General features: G+C 38.7%; 2 protein-coding genes across 3 annotated transcripts; both read left to right on the forward strand.

Moving 5' to 3' along the window:
* The first annotated feature begins 1,189 nt into the window (after positions 1-1,189).
* bnip3la (BCL2 interacting protein 3 like a) lies at positions 1,190-7,251 on the forward strand. 2 transcript variants are annotated; one of them, XM_084053909.1, is made up of 6 exons: positions 1,190-1,272; positions 3,186-3,465; positions 3,582-3,666; positions 3,804-3,910; positions 4,568-4,717; positions 5,343-7,251. In XM_084053909.1, exons 1-6 carry the CDS (start codon positions 1,221-1,223, stop codon positions 5,389-5,391), a joined length of 723 nt encoding a protein of 240 aa, XP_083910035.1. In that variant the 5' UTR covers positions 1,190-1,220; the 3' UTR covers positions 5,392-7,251. The 2 variants fall into 2 exon arrangements, with proteins under 2 accessions (XP_083910035.1, XP_083910036.1); XM_084053910.1 differs by lacking the exon at positions 1,190-1,272 and adding an exon at positions 1,859-1,932.
* A 1,927-nt stretch (positions 7,252-9,178) lies between these two features.
* On the forward strand, positions 9,179-22,210 carry dpysl2a (dihydropyrimidinase like 2a; the record flags this gene model as incomplete). The annotated part of the gene is made up of 14 exons (XM_084055150.1): positions 9,179-9,220; positions 13,338-13,426; positions 14,025-14,209; positions 14,570-14,734; positions 16,344-16,405; positions 17,108-17,188; positions 17,304-17,372; positions 17,653-17,773; positions 17,902-18,058; positions 19,206-19,347; positions 19,887-20,057; positions 20,374-20,553; positions 20,978-21,170; positions 21,796-22,210. 14 exons carry the CDS (start codon positions 9,179-9,181, stop codon positions 21,885-21,887), a joined length of 1,749 nt encoding a protein of 582 aa, XP_083911276.1. The 3' UTR covers positions 21,888-22,210.
* Positions 22,211-22,718: the final 508 nt, after the last annotated feature.

The raw sequence follows: 22,718 nt of genomic DNA on the forward strand, positions 1-22,718 counted from the left end.
TATGTGGTAGTGTAATTTATATAGTGAAGCAGAGTTAGTCATTTTTGCAATCCCCTGCAGGGATGACCAATAATGCTGAGAGTCAAGTACCCTTTCTGTCATAAGATCCCTAAAGACACATTAAACATTCCCTTGCCCACTATTCTTCCACTTTGAAACATCCTCACAGCCAATTCTAAGTTATATTATATTGAGGTACCGCACAATGCCAGGAGCAGATATAGTTTTGTAAAATACAATAGATCTCCAAGAAAGTAAATATGAGACTTTAAATGCAAAACAGGGGTAACACTCTAAACAAGAACACACAAAGACCTGACAAAATATCAGTGTGAATACTGATCACTAATGTTCTTTTATTTTACAAGTTTATGATGGAACCCATTCTTAAAAGCTTCTATGACATGTAGCAATATCCTACATTATTTACTACTACAGAGATAGATAGGAGGGGGGAGGATGGGTGAAGGGACAGCCCCAGATGCAGAAAGACAAGAGAGACAGACTGTGCCACTGCCATCCACCCTCCCATCGCTGATCCAGGGTCAGTTTGAGACACTCACTCCAGTGGTGGAAAAAGTACTCAATCTTTTTTACTTAAGTAAAAGTATCAATACTGCAATGTAGAAATACTCTGTTAAGTCAAAGTCTGGAATTCAACATTTACTTGAGTAAAAGTACAAAAGTATTGGTATCAATATGTACTTAAATTACAAAAGTAAAAGTACTCATTATGCAGGATGTCCCATTTCACAAGTTTTCAAATGTATAAATGGTATTAAAATCTTTTGAAAATAGCAGATCTACAAACTTACAATGCGTCGCATTGCGACGCATTGTAAGCTTATAAATTGGCTATTTTTAAATGGCTGAAATGTATATAGAGTTGAAGTGGTTACTGTATGTATTGTAATAATAATCAAAATATACAAAGTAACTAACTAAAGTTTTCAAATAATTATAGTGGAGTAAAAGTATAATATTTGCCTCTGAGATGTAGTGGAGTTGATGTAAAAGTACTGAAAATGAAAATACTCAAGTAAAGTAAAAATGACTCAAAATTGTACCTAAGTACAGTACTCGAGTAAATGTACTTAGTTACTTTACACCACTGTCACTCTCTGTCTGGACATGTCTGGACTTTGGATCGATTGTGCGCCTGCGCACAACGTAGTTCGTCTGCGTGTCATGTTGATGAATGCTAGAACTGGGTAGTCAACATGTCTACCGCTGCTGCTCAACACAACAATAACGAGGAAACGGGACTCCACGGTACGTTCTTCCGCACACTTTAATCCGCGCGTTTGGTATCAAAAAGTGTTATTTGAATATGTGTTCGTGATTGTACGTGCATTGCCTGGGACCATGTTGTAATTAAGATGTTATTGTTGGAAAAGTTAAATCGCGTATAGAATGTCCTCTTCTTCTGGGCGGGGCGGAGAGCGGTGTTGCCAGGTTTTGTGAGTAAAACAAGAAACCATGTCCCAAAAGAAGGAGCCCTTTAAACCTATGTACTTCGGCTATTTTCAAAGAAATCTTGGAAGAAAATGTGAAAAATGTCTGAAAATGTTTGAGAACCACTGGTTTAAACAACACTACACAGCAAGCCCAAAATGAGCAACTGCACTTTAGAAACAAGGCCAAAAAACCGCAACCCACAACTACCAATATTTACAAGCAACTTAACAGAAAAACAAGCCCAAAGTCGCTTATAATAAATGGACATGGCAACCGTAACGGAGAGTGATGTTAATATACGTCATCGTAAATCCTCCAATGGAGTTGCGCTGAATGTTTGATTGATTGGGATGTCAACCAACCACAGCTATACGAATCTGCGGTGGGAGGGGCTTTAGTCAGAGTAATAATAAAAAAAAAACAAGTTTCAGACAAAAGAAATATTGCCAGTCGTGGAATTACTGTCAATGATTAGTGAGTAAGCGTTTTTATTGTAAGAATTGATATGCATTTTACATTAAGTAATGATCTCCATGATCAAAATGTGTCGAAGAAAAGTAACGTAAATAATATTAGAATATTTTGGCTAACCAGATGACTCGCCCCAAAACACGCTCGCCCCATTATTTTTCGCAGACCAGCGGTTCTTGTATTCAATTATTGTTTTAAGTTTAGAAATAAGTTTAGGGTTAGGCATAGTTTTACCTTGGTTAAGTTTAGGAATAATGTTAGGGTTGACACCGTTTTACGGAGGTTACGTTTATGAATAAGTTTAGGTTTAGGCATAGTTTACTGAGGTTACGTTTAGGAATACCAGGTGAATACCGACGGATTTGCCCCGGGGCGACTGTGTTTTGGGGTGAGCGTTTTGGTATTCATACTGCACTGGCCAAACCCATAGAAAAAACCCAAAGTGGGACATGGTCTTTCTTTCGTGTATGTCCTTGCATGCACCCAATAGTATTTGTGCACGACCTTTATTTAATTAGAAGAGAAGTTTAGAAGGCATCGAGCAACACTCAAACTAAGTAATATCTATAACTCGAAATGTTTCGGACAGATTTGTTTGTCCAGCGAATCGCGATTGTCCGAAACGCAACGAAGCGAGAGGTTTGTTTACATGTTCTACTTCCACTCAAGGAACAGTGACTCGCAGCTCATTCTCTCTGTGTTATGCAATAGCTCACACAAGGGAATGGACCTCGTACGTGACTAATACTATCACAGTGGAATCATCATACTGCATAGCCGAATCACTGTATTTAGGATCAATCATATTTTTGTGTGCTCCAAAAATGACACAAGGTTTACATTCTCTCTGAGGATTGCATAACTCCCCTCCCTCCACCCTGTCTGGAAATAGGAAATGTGCAACCCGTTTCTGGGGCAGTGGCACAAAGAGAAGAGATCTATGCTACCTTGAATGCAGTGCTAGCCTAGTAAGCCTACACATGCAAAAATGAACGAAACAATAATATGTTCATTTGATCTCTTGGGTGATTTTATTGTTGTCCCAAAAAAAAATCCCTTTTGCACAGTGTTTTATGTATGTTAGCCTTGGACCAAGACTATCATATTTTATTGAGTCTGACTTTAGCTTTCATATCATAGATGTGATATCAAAATCAAAATTGATAAAATATACATCTATGATAGTCTTGTTCCAAGGCTAATGTATTGTCAATATTTGCAAAAAAATGAACCCTGGCCTGTGCTTGTGCATATAGGGTCCTGGGTGGAGCTAGAGATGAATGGGAACAACACAGGGACACAGGGTGTTCAGCCCAACCCTTCTGTTGGAGCCACCATAGACCCACTGAATGGCAATACAGGGGAGAGTCAAACCCCACAGACCGTGGACCAAGTGGTATCTGAAGAGATTGACGAGAGCTTGGTCGGTGGATTGGAGCATGTGCCATCGTCGTCCTCCATCCACAACGGAGACATGGAGAAGATCCTGCTGGATGCACAGGCTGAGTCTAGCCGGAGCAGCTCTGCCTGTAATAGGTAAGGATGAAAGGCAGAGAAAGTGTTTTTGTCTTCCCAATAGAGCATTCTTTTCTGTCTATTCTTTATTTGTTTTTAATTTGTTGTGTATTTTTTTTTCTTCTATAATGCCTCAGTCCCCACAGACCACCCAGTCCAGAAGATCAAGATGAGGGTCAAATCATGTTTGATGTAGAGATGTCAAGTGCAAGGGGAAGCCAGGTAAAACACAACAGAAGTCAACTTTTTATTAATTCATTAATTTATTATTATTCTTTTGTCTGCCCTAACCTTGAATTTAGCTCACTATTACACTGTTAGATTAGACACACTGCCATTATGTTACTCTTTATCTGTAGTCAGAGGATGAAGGACCAGATAAAGAGGCAGATGAAGATATCCTGATGGAGAAGGGGATAGACTGGGTGGCAGATTGGTCCAGCAGACCAGAAAACATTCCTCCAAAGTAAGTCAAATTTAAAGTACTGTACACAATACACATGGAACAAACATAATAACTACTCGCCTTTGGTTGAAGTGGTAAATAGCAGTATTTACTTCATACATCACTAAACCGATTATTCCGAATTTGATAGATTTGTATTTTGGATCGATTAATCAATGATTTGGTTTAATTGTTTCAGCTATACTATTACACTCACCGACCATTCACTGAACAAATATTGCTTGTAGTGGCCAATTGTTAGAAGAACAATTCCATCGTCGATGCAAAGTTTCTTATGGTTTGTTATCAAAAAACATTGAATTGTGGTTCCCTCTCCCACTCTTGCTCTGATAAAAATTCCATAGACACACCCAGGTGCATGCTGGTCCTCTACCTGCCTACCTACTGTATATAAACTCAGGTGTTACCCAATTAACAAACAAAACAAAAAACTAAATATGCAAAACAAGAAAATTATTAAACTAAACAAATAGGTCAAATAAAACAAATAAATGAAAAGAAAATACTTGTTTCACATCTAATTAAATAAAGCTAAAATCTAGAATATTCTAACAATATGATGTATTATTAGTAAAACAACAATTAAAAACGTACAACAAATAAATAGCCCCTACATTGCTTTTATCGATTGTTTAGCTAACTCTTTAATTCTTTCAGGGAGTTCCATTTTAAGCATCCCCGACATTCATCATCTCTGAGTATGAGAAAGAGCGGGGTTATGAAGAAAGGTGGTGTCTTCTCTGCAGAATTCCTCAAAGTCTTCATTCCTTCCCTGCTCATCTCTCACATTATTGCTCTTGGCCTTGGGTGAGTCCGATTTTATACACACCACAGAGAATGAGAAGAATCTGTGTGCATTGTAATATAATCATTTTAACCCATTAAGACCTGAAGCCGATTCTACAAATGTCTTCTAAATCCCAACAGTTTTCTGAAAAATGTATGTTTCTATATCAGTGGTGCTCAAACCTTTTCATGTCAAGGACCCCCAAAATGATATGTATTTGGCCAAGGACCCCCATCTCAAAATATTTTGTTCCAGGGACCCCCAGAAGCAAAGATTTAGTTAAAAATGTGGCAGAGGGAAGGTTGGCAGAGGGAAGGTAGTTCCCAGGATTACATAGACAATTGGCACCAGGTGTAAAAAAAGGGGGTTACAAAATCGTGGGGTAAAAAAATGTTTGCTTTAAAACAATACATATTCAAAGATTTGCACACATTTTCACGAAAAAAAAGCTCATAGCGCGGCACTCGGTGCCGCGCTATGAGCTTGTAGATCTGCTGTTTTTGAATAGCCAAAGTGTAAAATACTGCTTTTTAGCTCAAATCAAAAAATGACGTTCCAGGTCTTAATGGGTTTATAATAATTGCATGGTTTGATTTGTGGATTGGTTAGATTTCATGCATTTTGTGTATTTGTGTTTTTTCACAGGGTTTACATTGGAAAGAGAATTGCCACACCCTCCACCATTTCGTACTAAATAGGAAAAAACAAAGCAGTGCCTGTGTGTGGTGTCAGAGTTGTCCTATCTACAAGTTGTTGAAACAACCTCATGTGGTCAAGTCCTCTCTCTCCCTCTGACTCTATACACCTACATTTCTCTTCATGTTTGCATTTAGTTCTGTCACAGTCTAGATTTGGTTCTAGGACACATTGCAAAATGTTGTTGCACTGCTTCCCATTCTGGCACTGGATGGAAAATATCACTATGAAATATTTTGCATTTACTCAAATTCAGTCACTATCAATATCAGAGTCCAAAAGTTAACAGACCCTTCCTGCATGAGAGAATATTACTGATCCTGTCAAACAAAACCTAATTTGATGTCAGATGGCCTGGGAGTTTGGGATTTGCTAACTTCCATGCTGATGTTTTTGGTGGACTTATTGGAAATCTGGCAGCCTAATCCCAGTGCAATTTTTGTGAAAAGGAGGCCAGCTGCATCTCTGCCTTTAGTGTCCCAGTGGGCAGAGTGCTTGAACCAAAAAGATGCGGACATGTCACAGAAGATAATTCAGTTGGGTTTGAGGGTAGCAGGGAGCTTATTGCATTGACCTTTTTATGCTCAATATTCATGGAAGTTATAGGGAGCAAAGATTGTGCTGCACAGTGGGATTAGTTTTTCAATTCCACACCTTTTTCCTAACAGAAGTTGTATAATGATGGTGGTCAAGGGTTGATTTAGAAGCTTTATGTTTCTTTGTTGAATGTTGGGAAACTTAGACACTCTGATCCAGTGTGTAGGCCCAAAGGTTTCTGGTGGGGAGTATAGATGGATGAATATTTTAATGGAAATCACTGGCTGGATGATAATTTAAAAAGCTAAGTATATATATCTTTTGTTTTATTTTATTTTGCCTACATATCTTTTTCAATAACACGCAATACCACAACCGTGGCAACGTGCCAAATTTGTATGTCATTCACCTCTGCACATGGGTGATATACTTTTTTCTCCTAAAATGTTGAAATATTTAAATATATGTGAAAATAATTCAAGCTGTGACCTTCCCCTAAGAAACTACACCTCTGTTTTACATTGTATAATTTGTGTATTCATTATCATATTACTTACATGTGTAGCATATCTTAAACATTGTGGCAATGTATTTGTTGCTAATGTCTGTTTTTTGTTGTCTTGTTGTTTAACAATCGCCATTTTGATAATTGCTCAACTGGCAGTGGTAGGTATGAAAACATTTTGGGGGCCTCGTTTATGAAAGTGTTTTTTGACTTTATCCTAGAAGCCATCATATGATAATTTCGAAGGACATGGTGGAAAACATGACAATTATTATAGCAGTCATGTCTAGAATTAGATTTGTTTATAATGTAAAATCTATTCAATCTGATTTTGACATCAAGACAACTTTGGCATCGGTCACAACTGGCTTGGATTTGGTCATGAGCACAACATTTGCACATTACCAACTTTTATGAATGAGGTGCCACCTCTCCTGTTGAACTTAACTGCTTTCTGCTTTTAAAGGAGAAGAGGAACATAATTGGTGTGTTGAAGATTTGCTTGCCTCTAATCCAGATTGTTGCATGCCTTCATCTTGATACTAGCACATTTATAGCGTAGATCCTAGATTCATTGGGTTGTAAGCGAGATCAGTTTTATCATTTTAATTTTATATGCATTGTTATTGCTACTTTTTATACAGCACAATATACTGACTATTGCTTGTATCCAGGGCAGGGCCCTCAGAAATTCCAAGTATTATTCAAGCAGTGATAACGGGTAGCAAGAATTGAGGGTTGTGTTAATATCATATAGGTACAACTACATTGTAATCTTGTTCGAAAACTAACATTAAAATGTAAAATTCCTCATAATGTTCTACAGTACTGTCTTCCTTATTCTCCCAAGTAATTAATGATGTACGTTTTTAGTAGTAGCATGGGGCATCGTTTGACCAAACCTAAGTTACTGTACGACCCATCATTTTGTTGTTTGATGCATGGAGCCAAGCCTAGGGACAATCGGGCCCTTTTCCACAATCTATACTGCTGTAGCCTACAAGGAAATTGTCAGCATGAGATGCATAGAGCCTACTACTGAATATGGACAAATTAATGTCATTAACAAGCTGGGCTCACACATAAGAGCATAAGATTTTGAGCCCAGCTTAAAGTCACTTCACAATTCTTGATGAATTGAATACATAGGACCACAATGGAAACAAGCCCTTAGGGCTTTTTGAGTTATACTTTTAGCATCATTGTATAGTCGAACCACTGTACTTTTTGCAAACTGTTAATAAAGTAGGCTATTCAATCAATCAATCAAATTGCATGTAGTGTAGACTGCAGAAAACAGTAAAGGAACAACATTACTGTAGGCTAAATTTACTAGATTTCCCCCAAATCGAATGGTTATTTTCATCCATATAAGACCTGCTATGGCGAATTAACTCAGTTCCCATTGGTCTGACTGATTGACTGTAAAATTGGCAGAGCAGAGAACCTGTCAGAAACAAACAGATGGCATCATGTAAGATCAAAATAAAGCATGGGTTGATTCTCTGTCAGAAACAGATGACATGTGAAAAAAATAAAAAAAATAAGCATGATTTATTCTCTGAAACAGATGACATGTGAAATAAATAAAAAAATAAGCAAGGATTTATTCTCTGAAACAGATGACATGTATTAAAAGATCAAAAATAAAATCATGCATTTTATATTGAGCACTGGGGCGGGGCACTGCGCATGCCTGGTGGCTTTTGTGGCTCTCGTCTCGTGCTGTTGGTACCCAGTGTTGCCATGTCTACTTATTATAAGCCTTGGGCTTGTTTCTAAAGTTTAGTTGCTTGTTTGAATGTTTAAACAAGTGGTTGTCTCAAACATTTTCATGTATTTTTCCGTGGGCCCCACATCTAAGAATATGTTGTGCCAGGGACCCCCGTATGAGATTTTATGGTGTTAAAAAAGTTAAAATTCTTGCTTATTTCTCTCGCGAAATCTGGCAACACTGTTGGTACCTCTGCCTTTCTGGTCTTGAGAGACCTGGTAATTCATAAATAATACTAATAGCAATCATAGATAATAACGCCTATAGCCTTGCAGCGTTAGCAAAAAAACGTATGTTCGCTGACGTTTTTGATAAGACAATAGTACAGTAATATAAGGTGTATATAGCCTATACTGCAGTGGTGTGTGGATTCGCCCTGGGCGTCGACTGGCCATCCATCCAAGTAGTGTTGCCATGTCTGCTTATTATAAGCGAAGTTGGGCTTCTTTTTCTGTGAAGTTGCTTTTAAATATTGGTAGTTAGTTAGTTAGTTGTGGTTGTGTTTTTTTGGAATTTGTTTCTTATTTCGGGCTTGCTTCCTAAATGTTGTAAAACAGTGGGGTTTCAAACATTCTCTTGTCAAGGACCCCCAAATTAATGTTTTTGTCCCTTAGCCTACCCATCTAAGTATTTTGGATTGTGACCCCTGTACCAGATTAGTGTTCAAATGTTTCCCAAAAGAATACTCTCAATGTGTCACTTTTTTAAAAATATTTATTTGGAAAAAGCAGATCTACAAGTTTTGTACATCGGCTATTTTGAAATATCCGACGCTCATGTGGCCTAATGTGGCCTAAGGACGCTTCCTGGGGGCTTGTTTTCATAGACCAATAGTTGCTTATTTCTCTCGCAATATCTGGCAACACTGCATCATCCAGGCAGCAGAGCATCCATTGCTTTCACTGGTACTGTAGCTAACCGTTAGCATCCATCAGGAGGCAATAAGGCACAGCTGTGTGTGTCGTCAAAATGTCGGGTTACCAGGGAAAGAAGAACATTCCACGCATTACAGTGAGTATTGTATGATTTTATATATCTTTTTCCTTTGCACTGACGATGTTTTAAACAAAATATGCTGCAAAATATCACGCCATGGTTGTTGCTACTATAACGCTAGCCAAGTCTGTACGGATACAGGATAGGTGGGCACCAAGGAAGAGTGGGCACCTCGGTGTTAAATTGGCTTTTCTTTTCCAAAATGTCTAAAAATAAAATATTTGGAAAATGTTTTTAAGTAAGGTAAAGTATACATGATTAGAACATGCTTAAACATTCGACAATTAAGGTCTAATATTTCTACAATTCCTACAAATTGCTACAAAACCTGTATATCCAGTCATTTTGGGCCATAAACAAGAAGTTGAAGGATACATTTATGTCTGATAATGATGTAGGCCTACCATGCATGTTCACATCATGCATACCTTTTTCAAATATTTTAGACAAAATAGACAATTTTACATCGAGGTGCCCAGATGTTCATAGTGCCCACCTATCCTGTATCCGTCTGTACCATCCACCCACCCATCCACCCATCCATCCATTCATCCATTCATTCATTCATTCATTCATTCATTCATTCATTCATTGATGCTGTCATCATCAGCATAGCTGTCACATCGCTGCCACGATATCACTGGTTTGCACAATGATCCGACTTAATTGGTAACACAAGTAATGCAGGTTTCTGTTGTCATTGTTCATGTAATGCAACGTCCGACTAGCTGGCTTTCTCTTTTTTTTATCGCATCTAATTTCGACGGCCTGGTTTACCCTGCTATCCAGCCTGCGTCTTCAATTTGTAGCATTGGATGAACAGTAAGCTACGTTTAGTTAACAAGTGTGGAGAGACAGGTTCCATCTAATCAATCAGTCGGGGAGATTAATTAGATAATATGCGACATCCATTTGTGGGGTCCAGCTGCCTGGGCTCTCCATTGATCTTCATGGTCATAGCAAGCAGGCATTCTGTATTAATTAACGTTTAGTGTAGTTGAAATAGGTTTGGGTTGCCATCCCCGTTCCCTCAGATCCTATTACACATTACCTGAGGGGATTCATTATTCAGTTTCCTAGCTTTTATTTGAAGAATTTAAGCCAGCTCAGTATCCATCCACCCAACACAAAGCCATGGCACTGCTTTTAGGCCTAACAATCGGAGGACATCACGGTTGTTGAAAGTAGTAAAACCTCTTCTGTAAAGTAGGTCACTGAGGAACACTCACCATAGCCCATTCCTTCATGCTTTGATCATAAAGCATTTATAGCCTGAGTGCATGCAGCTAAGGTAGAAGGCAGTTTAGTATAGGAGGCAAATTTATATGGATATATGACCAGAACACCCATCTACTGTATGTTGTGACACTGACAGGATAGGCAGTGATTTCTTCTTCTTGTAAATAACTGTTAGTCAGAACTTCATCCAATGTTAAGGAAGTTTTATCTGCAGTAGATATATTCTGGCAATTCTGCATTATTCCTCAGCAAGCTCCAGGCATTCAGACGATAGTTTGGAATGTAGCACAAACTGCAAACAAAGCATTTTAACATGGCAACCAAAATTATGTTATTTACCTGAACAGTCATGAGTCATAACTGAGTTAATTCAGTTTACCTGGCCTCAAGGATGATATCATAGACATCATGGCACTATACTGTGGGTTTCAATTTCAAATGTGCTTTTGCTTGATTAAGCATACATAATGGATATAATGATGATAATACCATTATACTGTTCATGGATATAGTTGGTTCCTGCTTGTTGAGTAATCAAGTACAACTGTACAACTTTTTAACGGTTATTCAAAAGAGTTTCAGAATTAGATGGTAGAGGAAGGAGAAACTGCAAAAACTCAAATCACAAAACTTCTTATAATTAATCTAGTTACATAGCCCTATAAAGAGTAAAGACCATGGGGCTTAAGTTGCATGATTTATGCAGTTTGAAGTTAATTTGCAATTCATTTTATGATAATAGTAAATTGAACCCCTAGGGCCTTTTGATCAGTGAAAAGCCTGCATTGACAACTGACTTGTTATGTTGTTTAAACTTAAACACTTCAGGACCATGAGGATATTAGTTTGAAGAACTAGAGTTACATTGTAAGGCAAGGCAAGTTTATTTGTATAACACATTTCAACAAGAAGGCAATTCAAAGTGCTTTACATAAAACATACTGTGCAAGGCAGGAATTTCAGGGAGGCCACGAAGCCCATGGCCGTCGTTGCCCCTCAGTTTGGCCATGTGCCCCTCAAAGAAATTGCATGCCCTGAGGCCACAGTGGCCTTAATGCCCCAGCTGACTGTACCACTTTCTCCTATTCTCTTTCTTGTCAATATGCCAGTGTCTCTTTCTTGTCATGTACTGTAGACACCAGGGTCTTTTGTTGAGATTCAGCTGGGCTGAGCATGGATCAGATAGTAAAGTCCATAATTTATTTATTTCATTGCAGATAGTCTACATTTAAAATAATCCTTAACCCTTAAGATTGACTGCCAGAGTTTTTTCAGAACAGTCTGTAGCCTCTGCCAGGGTTTTGCCATGATTTTGGTACCTGTTCGCGTAGCCACAGATTTTTTTCCTCCAGTATGATTGCTCCCCAGATGGTTTCTAATCACAGATGAGATTCAGGTGTGGTTTCACAAATGTCAACGAGGTCATTTTGATCTCGTTAACATGTGTTGTTTGATGTTTGAATATAGCTCAGAACCAGTAGTTTTAAACCAAAAAACAATGTAAATTGTTTGTCCGTTTGAATTTTAACATTGAAGTGAATGGAGCAGCAAATCTTTGAACATTTTTAGCTCCTAATCTGTTCGAAATTCGAAAAGGGTTGAAATTATAAAAAAAATTCAAAAGACGTATATATACGTCATTGGCAGCTATATAGTTAAATTCAATTAATTCTTTCAATGGACTAAAATCTTGCCTTTGTGCCCTCAAAAAATGTACACAAAAGGCCAAGTGGCCATGCCCCTAAAATGACGAAATTCCAGGCCTGGTACTGTGTATTACTGTAAGTGCATTAAATTGCATTAATCCTTAAATTTACATTTTAGGGGTTGTTCTATAGTCAGTCTATAGTGCTATTTTGATCACACAGACAGCACAGAAAGCATCTAAATTTAGAGTTAGGCTTTATGTCATGACCCACTTAATGGCCTATTAGATCACATCAATACATCCAGTGCATCCATTTAATGTATAAGCCCCATCTCTATGTCCATCCACCCTGACCATTAGTGACTGGACTACATTGCACTCATCTTAGGGCATGTTTCAGGAGGTAGGATGGGGAGTAAAGCTCCACCTAGGGTTGTCGCGATTATGACATTTTACTTGACGATTAATTGTCATACAAATAATTGCGATTAACGATTTAATTGCGTTTCTGTCGTTGAACATTATGGACCATTATGAATAAAAAAAATACATTTCTGTTTGTCTCTTAGGCTTCGTAAACAAAGGGTGCACGGGGCAGATATGACAAATAACTTACATAATTGAATAACTTTATACTATCACATCGTGACGCGTTTTGAGTTTGTAGATCTACTATTTCCACTATTTTTGAAAATGTTTGAAACAACATGAACATGGAAATTGATTATGACGATTATCCAAAAATAAAATAATTTGTGACAGGCCATTTTGATCCATTTGGATCCTCTTCAGAGTTAAATGAACACTGACGATTTTACTGGGTGCTTTCTCCTGAGGCCTCACAGGAGGGTCATGTAAGAAGTAGGTTGACCTGCTGTGCTCTCCTTCCCACTCATAAAGTTATTTATGAGTTATCTTTGCCACTCCACTGTTCTTGCACCCATTCTGCATTCTCCATTAACCCTTGCCTCTTCAAGCACTGTCTAATTTGTCTCTGAATGAACCACATTGGCCTAATGATCATTTCCCATCATTTCTACATGGGATAGCTGGTTCTCCAGTAGTAGTAAACAAGAATGATCAATATAATGTTTATTATTATCTTCCTACCTTCAGACAATCTCCATAGTGGTCTTATTAAATTAATTGATTTAATTACACATCGGTGCATTTTTTTGTTACTCTTAATGTATTGAACAGTATACTAGACATGTTTGTGATGAGTAATGTCACCTCCTTCTTTAGAGTGACCGTCTCCTAGTCAAAGGGGCGAGGATAGTTAACGATGATCAGTCATTCCTGGCAGACATCTATATAGAGGATGGAGTCATAAAGTAAGTTCATCACATTTCTTCTTGGTTTCATTTTCTTGAACCCTGCAGATTTAATTAGGTGATAATTGCAGTGCTACAGTATGATGAACACAATATTCCTGTAGGCCACTATAAATACAACCAGTGCTGCTATTAGTGGTCCATTATGGCCTGATAGCCTAATTATCAGGAGCTTTATCAGGAGTGTGTGATTTCCTCTCTTTGCTGGTTCATGCCACTGATCAACTGAACAATAATAAATAATTTTGGCTGAGAATGTGAAGGTATGTATAACCCAGCCAGCCACTCAAAGTCTTAAAAAACAAATGCACAAAAATAAATTATTTGGAGTGATGGCTTGTAATACCAGCATTACAAGCAGCATTGGATCTTTAATGTGCTGTGACAATAGTTTCAGTTTTTATACATTGATATACCTTTTCACATGAGGAATACTTAGATACTGTAGATTTGACAAAGATATATTCCTTCTTACAGTATGTATTAGCAGTAATTAGACTAGTACAGTATCTTAAACTCTGAATCCGTCTTCCTCATTCTTTCATAAAGCCACTCGCCTCTTATTTCTCATCTTTCATTGCTCTTGTCTCTCTTTCAGGCAGATTGGAGAAAACCTGATTGTCCCTGGGGGAGTGAAGATCATTGAGGCCCATGGGCGCATGGTGATGCCCGGGGGCATTGATGTTCACACACGCTTCCAGATGCCCGACCGAGGCATGGTCTCAGCAGACGACTTCTACCAGGGAACCAGGGCAGCATTGGCTGGGGGAACAACTATGATCAGTATGTACAGAACCAGAGCGTCCTTATTCTAGGGGCAAACATTCATCGAAAATAAATAGCCAATCACAATGGCTATTTTCACCACATAGATTTGGTGTAGAGGGGAAAAAAGGAGGGGGCCTAGTATAGTCCCATGGAGGAGTCCGGTCAATTTAGGATTTAAGTGGTTAATCTCAAGACAAAAGAACTCTTAGCATTTCTCAAGGGGCATTGTCAAGCAGCTTTTATGAAACACAGTAATCCTCTTACGACCATGATACTATGTCTAGCAGCATATGTGTATGTGATGTCAAGCGTGTGATTGCATTTTAACTGTCGACTGTGCACACCAAAGCCCACCTGTACATGTTTTGTTTACAGTCGACCATGTGGTGCCAGAGCCTGGTGTGGGTCTGACTGCAGCCTTCAACCAGTGGAGGGAGTGGGCAGACAGCAAGTCGTGCTGCGACTACTCCCTGCACGTGGACATTACTGAGTGGCATAAGGGTATCCAAGAAGAGATGGAGAGCCTGGTGAAGGACCATGGTATGTTTGCATACACCCAACCGTCTGAGTTCATGCCAGGACACATTATATAGCCTAACCAGCATTTTGCCACATGACTGAACAAACTGCTATTGAGCTGACAACAACCCCCCACAGCTCTTCTTTGTTTGTTATTTAACCAGGATAGTTTCATTCAGATTAAACATGTATTTTTCAACAGAGTCCTGGCCAAGACAGGCAACAGCATGATTTTAAAGTTACAGACAGAAAATACAAAAGGAGACAATAATTAAATAATGAAATGAATACATTTCTAGGAGACCATTTCATAACCACATCAATGAAAAAACATTGACACATTAAGGAATTATTTTATTTGAATTGAAAAGTATTTAGCGAAATTAATCAAGCAGCAATCAATTAGGGCAGCAGTGCACTATTCCTCATGTAGAAAGCTGCTATTTGTAAAATGCTTTGAGCACAAATTACACAATGTGATTCTCGCAATAATGTTTTGGTTTGGTTAATAGATTGCTACAGGGATGACATCTTTTTGTTGGTCGACATTGAGCTATCGGATATTTCCATGGAATGCTTTTATTAGATTATGGATAAATTGAGGCTTTTGGATATTCACGATTGGCTTAACAAGATAATCTCCACAAATCAACACACTGTTGACTGTTCAAAGTCTTTGAAACACACGTCATTTATAGAAGTAAAAAAAAAAAGCACAGGCTTTAATATTCACGGTTGACATATTGCTGATTGTAATTTATGTTGTAGAACAATACCTGAAACCCTTACAGGCTTTTATTAACTACAGACCTTATTTTTTGACTGATATTCACCCCATGGTAAAAAGCATTGGAAATCTTTTAGGTAGGAAAATGCAAACTCACTTCTGGGTTGTAGGACTACAAACTGAAGCATTCTATTGCTTGGGTTTCTTTCATGGCTTTCAGTTGTGGAATACTTAAGTTTTTTATCTGCACATATTCTAACTGAGACTGCAAACGACTTGCGACCTTGATTGTAAAATAAAAACGTATAAAATCTTGATCATTATGATCAACAATATGCACAAAAAATAATCGATTTAATCGGTTTATGAAAAATTGTCGATAATCAATTTGAATAAATATCATAGATTTTGGGGGGACATTTTGAAATTGTGGTCGAAATCTTCTAAAAATAGAGAGAATAGCAGATCTACAAGCTCTGAACCTCCAGTGATGCAACGGATTGTAAGCTTGTAGATATGCTATTGCTCGCTATTTTTGTGCGACACTGTTGTAAGACAAAGTATTAAGTAGGGCTTAAGTGAATCAGACTAATCGATTATAAAAATATATTAGAATGTTTTCGCATCGATTCGTTGATATTTTAAAAATATGCTCCTCGATTATTTGATTAATAATAATCGCTAAGAAAAGTATTGATAGTTGCAGCCCTAAAGTTGATTCTCCTGATTCTGATTCAATTTAACATTGCAACATCTTTGCTCTGAGCTTAAATCACTCGCTCTTAACTTTTCTGGTATGTGGTTTATATCCTTCTGTTTTTACTTTCCTCTTTGTTCTGTCTTTTCATCCTTTTGCGCTTCTTATTTTATCCTTGGCTGCTTTCTGTAATTTTCTATCTGCAGGTGTCAACTCTTTCCTGGTCTATTTGGCTTATAAGGATATTTTCCAACTTTCTGACTATCAGGTATGCTTAGCTAATGTATCGCTATTAAATGGACACTGGAGGCTCTCTTGTCTCTCTCTCCGCTGCTTAGCTTTCTTCGACGTTGCCAGGCTAACTTGCATTCTGACCAGACTATAACCTGTGTCACAATTCTATACGACAGTATCATTCTAATCCTGTTTTGAGTGGCCCATGTTCACACTGGAAAAATAGCAAAATATAGTTACTTACAAATGCCTATATTCATTACATACTAGAATCACTGGAGTTTTAAGTGTGGTGTTGATGGACATTATTGCCCCACAACGTGGAAGGGAGTGAGAACAGGAAAAAGGTAAACGAATCAACTCATGCTGTCTCAAAAGAAGATCGGTAAAAAGAACGGTTAACAAAAAAAGAAACTCATTGGGGGGAAAAAAAAGTTTGTTTTGTGCTACATACCGCTTTTGAATTTGAAATTGGCGTTAGTTAAGTCGCAGCTCAATGATGACTGGAAGAGACCTGTGTCATTGTTAGTCCAAAATGGTAGTACGTGAATTACCTGCATATTACTAGAAATCATCAATTATCATCAATCATCAATTATTACAAAACTAAATACCACAAATCCCACGAGGAACTATCAAAACAAAACATGGTATACTGTATCTACTAACTAGAAAAAAGTGTATGTAATATATAGTATGAATTGAGACACAGTTTGTATACAATCACCCTCTGTAGATGTATGAGGTCTTCAGTGTCATCAGAGACCTTGGAGCCATTGCACAGGTGCATGCTGAGAATGGGGATATCATTGCTGAGGTAAAAATCTTTCAAATCATTCAAAAATATATTGCATTTATACTATATATGTATTATAATATCTGTAGTTTTGTTTGTATTGTAATAACATTGTTCGTATTTTGGGTCTTTTTAGGAGCAGCGCCGCATTATGGAGCTGGGCATCACTGGTCCAGAGGGCCACGTGCTCAGCCGTCCAGAGGAGGTACTGTACCGTATAACTGCTATTAATCTCTGTCTGACCTGCCCTCTCTTACATCAGCTCAATGAGGTTTAAAGTGCTTAGAAAAAACAATCTAAGAAGCAAGTAATCTGATAATGGATACAGTATCTAAATATATTGTTTGTTTGAATAAGAATCAAATGACCTGAGACCAGAGTAGTTCGGTACTGTTTATAAAACAGCCATGAGTCAGTCAGGAAACCAGCATGGCAGCCAAATAGATGTCTGGCTTAATTTGTGTGTGGTCCGTCCCGCTCTGCAGGTGGAAGCAGAGGCAGTCAACCGCTCCGTCACCGTAGCCAATCAGACAAACTGCCCTCTCTACATCACCAAGGTTATGAGCAAGAGTGCTGCTGATGTCATTGCCCTTGCCAGGAAAAGGGGTGAGGGAAAAAAACTAAACTTGGCTCCATTTTCTTCACGGCTAGGTCTTTTCGGATTCTATTCAGTCTGACTTTTGACATTTTGACAATTGGGGTGTGGGATGTGTGTGGCCTCTCTATTGTAATAGGTGCTGTGGTTTATGGAGAGCCCATCTCTGCCAGTCTGGGCACTGACGGCACCCATTACTGGAGCAAGAACTGGGCTAAAGCGGCAACCTACGTCACCTCTCCACCCCTCAGTCCGGATCCCACCACCCCCGACTACCTCAACTCTCTGCTCTCCTGGTAGGTGCTCCAATGACAGGGTCCTAAATATAGCTCGATCACGTGGTAAATGTGTTTTATATCCACGCAGCCATATTTCATCCTTACTGTCATCAAATTATCTTACCAGGGTGCTGAATACATTACAATATATCGAGAGAGAAAAATGGTCATGTCATTGTGAAAAAGAGGCTTTTTACATAAGAGCTTAAAGGAGTTCGAAACGTTTTTTAGACATTTAAAAATAAAAAATCATACATTTTCTTAAATTTGTTTTAAATAATGTACACTCACATGAGATTCAAATGGTTTTATAGGCTTAGAAAGAGCGATTTCATTCTCCATAGCATGGGTCACACTGCCACATTCAGACCATAGACAGATAAATACGTATGCGCCGCATTCGCCACCGCATCAATGCCGCTGCCATATTGGTGAGAGCAAGTGCATGTATGAGGGGCAGCTGGCCATAACTCCACTGCAAGAAATATGCCTGACTCGTATATACCTGAAACAAAAACTTTTTTCTGTTATTATCTATGTTCGATAAGGTGTTTTTATATGAAAACCCAACATCACTAGTTTAACTACATGTCTAACATTTGTCACATGCCAAACCGCTTGACAATGGGTTGAGAATTCAGTGAGTTATGATTTTAATTGTGGAGAGACATCCTGCTTCCATAGACATGCATGGGGCAAACAGGGATTAGGAGGCACGGCTTGCTCTCACCAATAAGGTGGCCCCGTTGACATATCGCTCCGAGCAGCAGCAGCAGCAGCAGCAGCAGCCAATACGGTATCTATCTACATGTATATATCTATGGTTCAAATGTTCAGCAGAAATGCTAAACGCTCAGCTGCACCTTTGCCAATAGGTGTCAGTATGGAGTTAAAAAATAGCTGTTGTAGTTGAAAATGATGTTCATCTTTTGTTTTATTGCCCTATCTCTGAGGACATAAGAGACATCCTTTTTAGTCAAATGTCTTCCATTTATGTTAATAATATCTTTGAGTTGGATGATTATGAAAAACTTGATTCAGGTATGATTCAGGAAATTAGCTTTTGTTGTGGCGAATTTTATATGTCAAGCTTGGGAAAGAAGATAGAACACTCTGTATAAATCAGTTAGTACTTCTTCTTTAAGTTTATCTCCTTTTTCTCCAGTGGGGACCTGCAGGTCACCGGTAGTGCTCACTGCACCTTCACCACCTCTCAGCGTGCTGTGGGCAAAGACGACTTCACCATGATCCCAGAGGGTACCAATGGAACCGAGGAGAGGCTGTCCATCATCTGGGACAAATGTGTGGTAAGGGAGAATACACAGTGAAATCCTGCCTGGCTGTTAAATCACGTTCAACCTGGCGTCCCTATTTTTGGCATGTCATTATAGGTCATTAGGTTAAAAAGAAAAATCCGAAAATAGCACATCTACAAACTCACAATGCGTTGCAGCTTGTAGGTCGTGACACTGTCATACAATGAAGTATAAAATTGGCTTAAACGGTTTTAATTAGCACTCTAACCCATTCTTTGACCCATTAAGACCTGAGGTTGATTCTACAAATGCCTTCTAAATCAGTAGTTCTTCTCACCCTTTCAAGATTTTAGCAGATGTACAAGCTCGCAGCGCGGCACAAAGTGACGCACTGTGAGCTTGTGCATCTGCTATTTTTGAATAGCCAACGCAAAAATCTAAAATGACACGGGGTTAATATGTTAAGACACATTTATTTCTATAAGGTTCCTAGCATTAAGTGTACCGTACCTGGGTGTTACTGACTAGGATTAACAAATACATTTTGTCTATTAGTATAATGTTTAAAACGTTATCCTCTGTCCCACAAGGTGACTGGTAAGATGGATGAGAACCAATTTGTGGCGGTGACCAGCACCAACGCCGCCAAGATCTTCAACTTGTATCCCCGCAAGGGCCGCATTGCCGTGGGCTCTGATGCTGACCTTGTGCTGTGGGATCCAGATGTCACCAAGATCATCTCAGCCAAGACCCACAACCTGGTGAGATTTTAACAAACGTTTGCTCCTCCTCATGGTTCTCAACTGGTTTTGAGACTTGAATTTTATTTCCAAACCACACCTTTGACTAATTCAGGGCCGTTTACCGTGTAGCGCCAGTGCGTAGATTACCACACTTATAATAGCAAAATGGCATTGGCCACGCCTCCACGTCTTAAGTTAAGACATAAGACCTGGCAGTAATTAAGACGCGGATAATAGGGACCCTGACAGTGTACAGGACAAGCTCTTTGTCTTACCCTTTGCCTGCCGCCCTTCTACATCTCTCTCATTAGAGCTCTTCACTTCTCCCCCACAGGCTGTGGAGTATAACATCTTTGAGGGCACTGAGTTGCGTGGAGGTCCTCTGGTGGTCATCAGCCAGGGCAAGGTTGTGTTGGAAGAAGGTAACCTTCACACCACAGAGGGCTGTGGGCGCTATATCAACCGCAAGCCTTTCCCTGACCATGTGTACAAGAGGATAAAGGCACGCAGCAGGGTGAGTCCTTTTACCACATTGTAATCAGCTGAACCTGCCTGGAATAGTGTTCTATTTATGAATTGATGAGTATAAATGATTAAATGACCTTGACCAAAGATTTATCAAATACAATATTTTTTTTTGAAAACTACAAATAATGTTAATATTATACAATTATATACAAATACATATTTTTGACTGCTGGGTTAACATATTCAATTCAAGATTTCTGTTGATAATTTGTGATGAGCATTTACCATACCATTGCCTTATATTGTCATAATTTTATGTTCTAAATTAGTTGCATAGATTAACCAAATAACCAACAGCAACAAATATTTAATGAAAATATTTGTTAGTTGCTGCCACAATAAGCATCCTACCCAACAGATGTTGAATATCATAAATTGACTGATGAATGTCTGTGGCCTTGGACACACAGCTGACAGAGCTGCGAGGAGTTCCCAGGGGTCAGTATGACGGTCCAGTGTGTGAGGTGACCGCGACTCCCAAAGTGATGTCCACGGTGTCCTCGGTGAAGACCTCCCCTGCCAAGCAGGATCAGCAGCAGCAACAGCAGCAAGGCGCTGCCAAGCCCGGCCGCAATCTCCACCAGTCTGGATTCAGTCTGTCCGGTAAGTACAGTACAACACAGAACTGCAGGCAGTCTTGAGTTGCCCGGTGTTTGCATCACCTGGCATTTTTGCAGACCAATTAGTCCAATTATTACCAGACGGTCGTTGTACTTAAGTACAATTTTGAGGTATTTTTACTTTAGTGGAGTATTTCCAATTTTCAATACTTTTACTTCTACTCCACTACATCTCAGAGGCAAATATTGTACTTTTACTCCACTGCAATTATTTGAAAACTTTAGTTACTAGTTACTTTGTAGATTTTGATTATTATTATAAAACATACATTACCCACTTCAGCCCTATATACATTTTGGCCATTTGAAAATAGCCGATCTACAAGCTCACAAGCTTGTACATCTGCTATTTTCAAAAGATTTATAAACATATAAAAACTTGTGAATTGGGACATTCTGCATAATTAGTACTTTTACTTTTGTACTTTAAGTATATTTGATACCACTATTTTTTTTTAAAACTAAGTTAATTTTTAATTCTCGACTTTTACTTGTAACAGAGTATTACTACATTGCAGTATTGATACTTTTACGTAAGCAAAGAAATGTAGTACTTTTTCCACCACTGCAGACGTTCAATATATCTATCTAAATCTCTTAAATCACAGGTGCCCAAGTTGACGATAACATTCCTCGTCGTAACACCCAGCGCATCGCCGCTCCTCCCGGTGGAAGGTCCAACATCACCACCCTCGGCTAAGCTCTGGTCTCTGTGAACCGGGGCGTGGGGCAGCGAGAGACCAGAGGCCGTTTGCAGCGCTGTCACAGCTATAGTGCCACAGGTTGTTGGTTTCATCTGGGTATTGAAACAGCCTCTGGCACTCTTGACACGCCCCACCGCCACAAACAAGCACTCCATCCATTTTATGGGAACACACTGCTATGTCATTTAATGTAAACACTATTGCGTTATGTTTTGTTCTAACTTCAAGCCATATTCCATTTTCATCTCTACGGAAGAGTCAAGTGAATCGTTGAGAATATGCACTGGTGTTGGAGGTATACTACCTGCAAAGTAAAATTATGCATTACAATTTTTAGGCTATAGAATCTTATTGCTGAAACTCACCACTTTGATTGAATACTTTATTAGTCAGAAATGTACAGCATGAGGTACAGTCAGACATTTAGGCTAAATGTCTTTTTGCAGTATTTTAACCAGCGTTGGACAAAGTATATACTCAAGTAAATACTCAAGTATTCAAACGTATAAATTATGAAATACATTTTCAGAAATGTTCAGAAATAGTAAAAAATATCAGATCTACAAGCTCACAACGTGTCGCTGCGACACATTGTGAGCTTGCAGATCGGCTATTTTATCTATATTTGAAATAGGACTTAAGGGCCGTGGTTAATTCATAATATATTTGTGTACATTTCGCTCCCAAGAGTCCCTTCCTAGAAATGCAGTGGAGGCAAAAGTACAATATTTATATTTAAAATGTAGCAGAGTGAAAGTCATCAGCTTGCAAAAAACTACAACAAAAAAACAAATACTCCAAAAAATTTGAGTATTTGGAAATTGGAA

Source organism: Gymnoscopelus microlampas, assembly GCF_963454915.1.
Source record: "Gymnoscopelus microlampas genome assembly, chromosome: 4".
Lineage (NCBI taxonomy): Eukaryota > Metazoa > Chordata > Actinopteri > Myctophiformes > Myctophidae > Gymnoscopelus > Gymnoscopelus microlampas.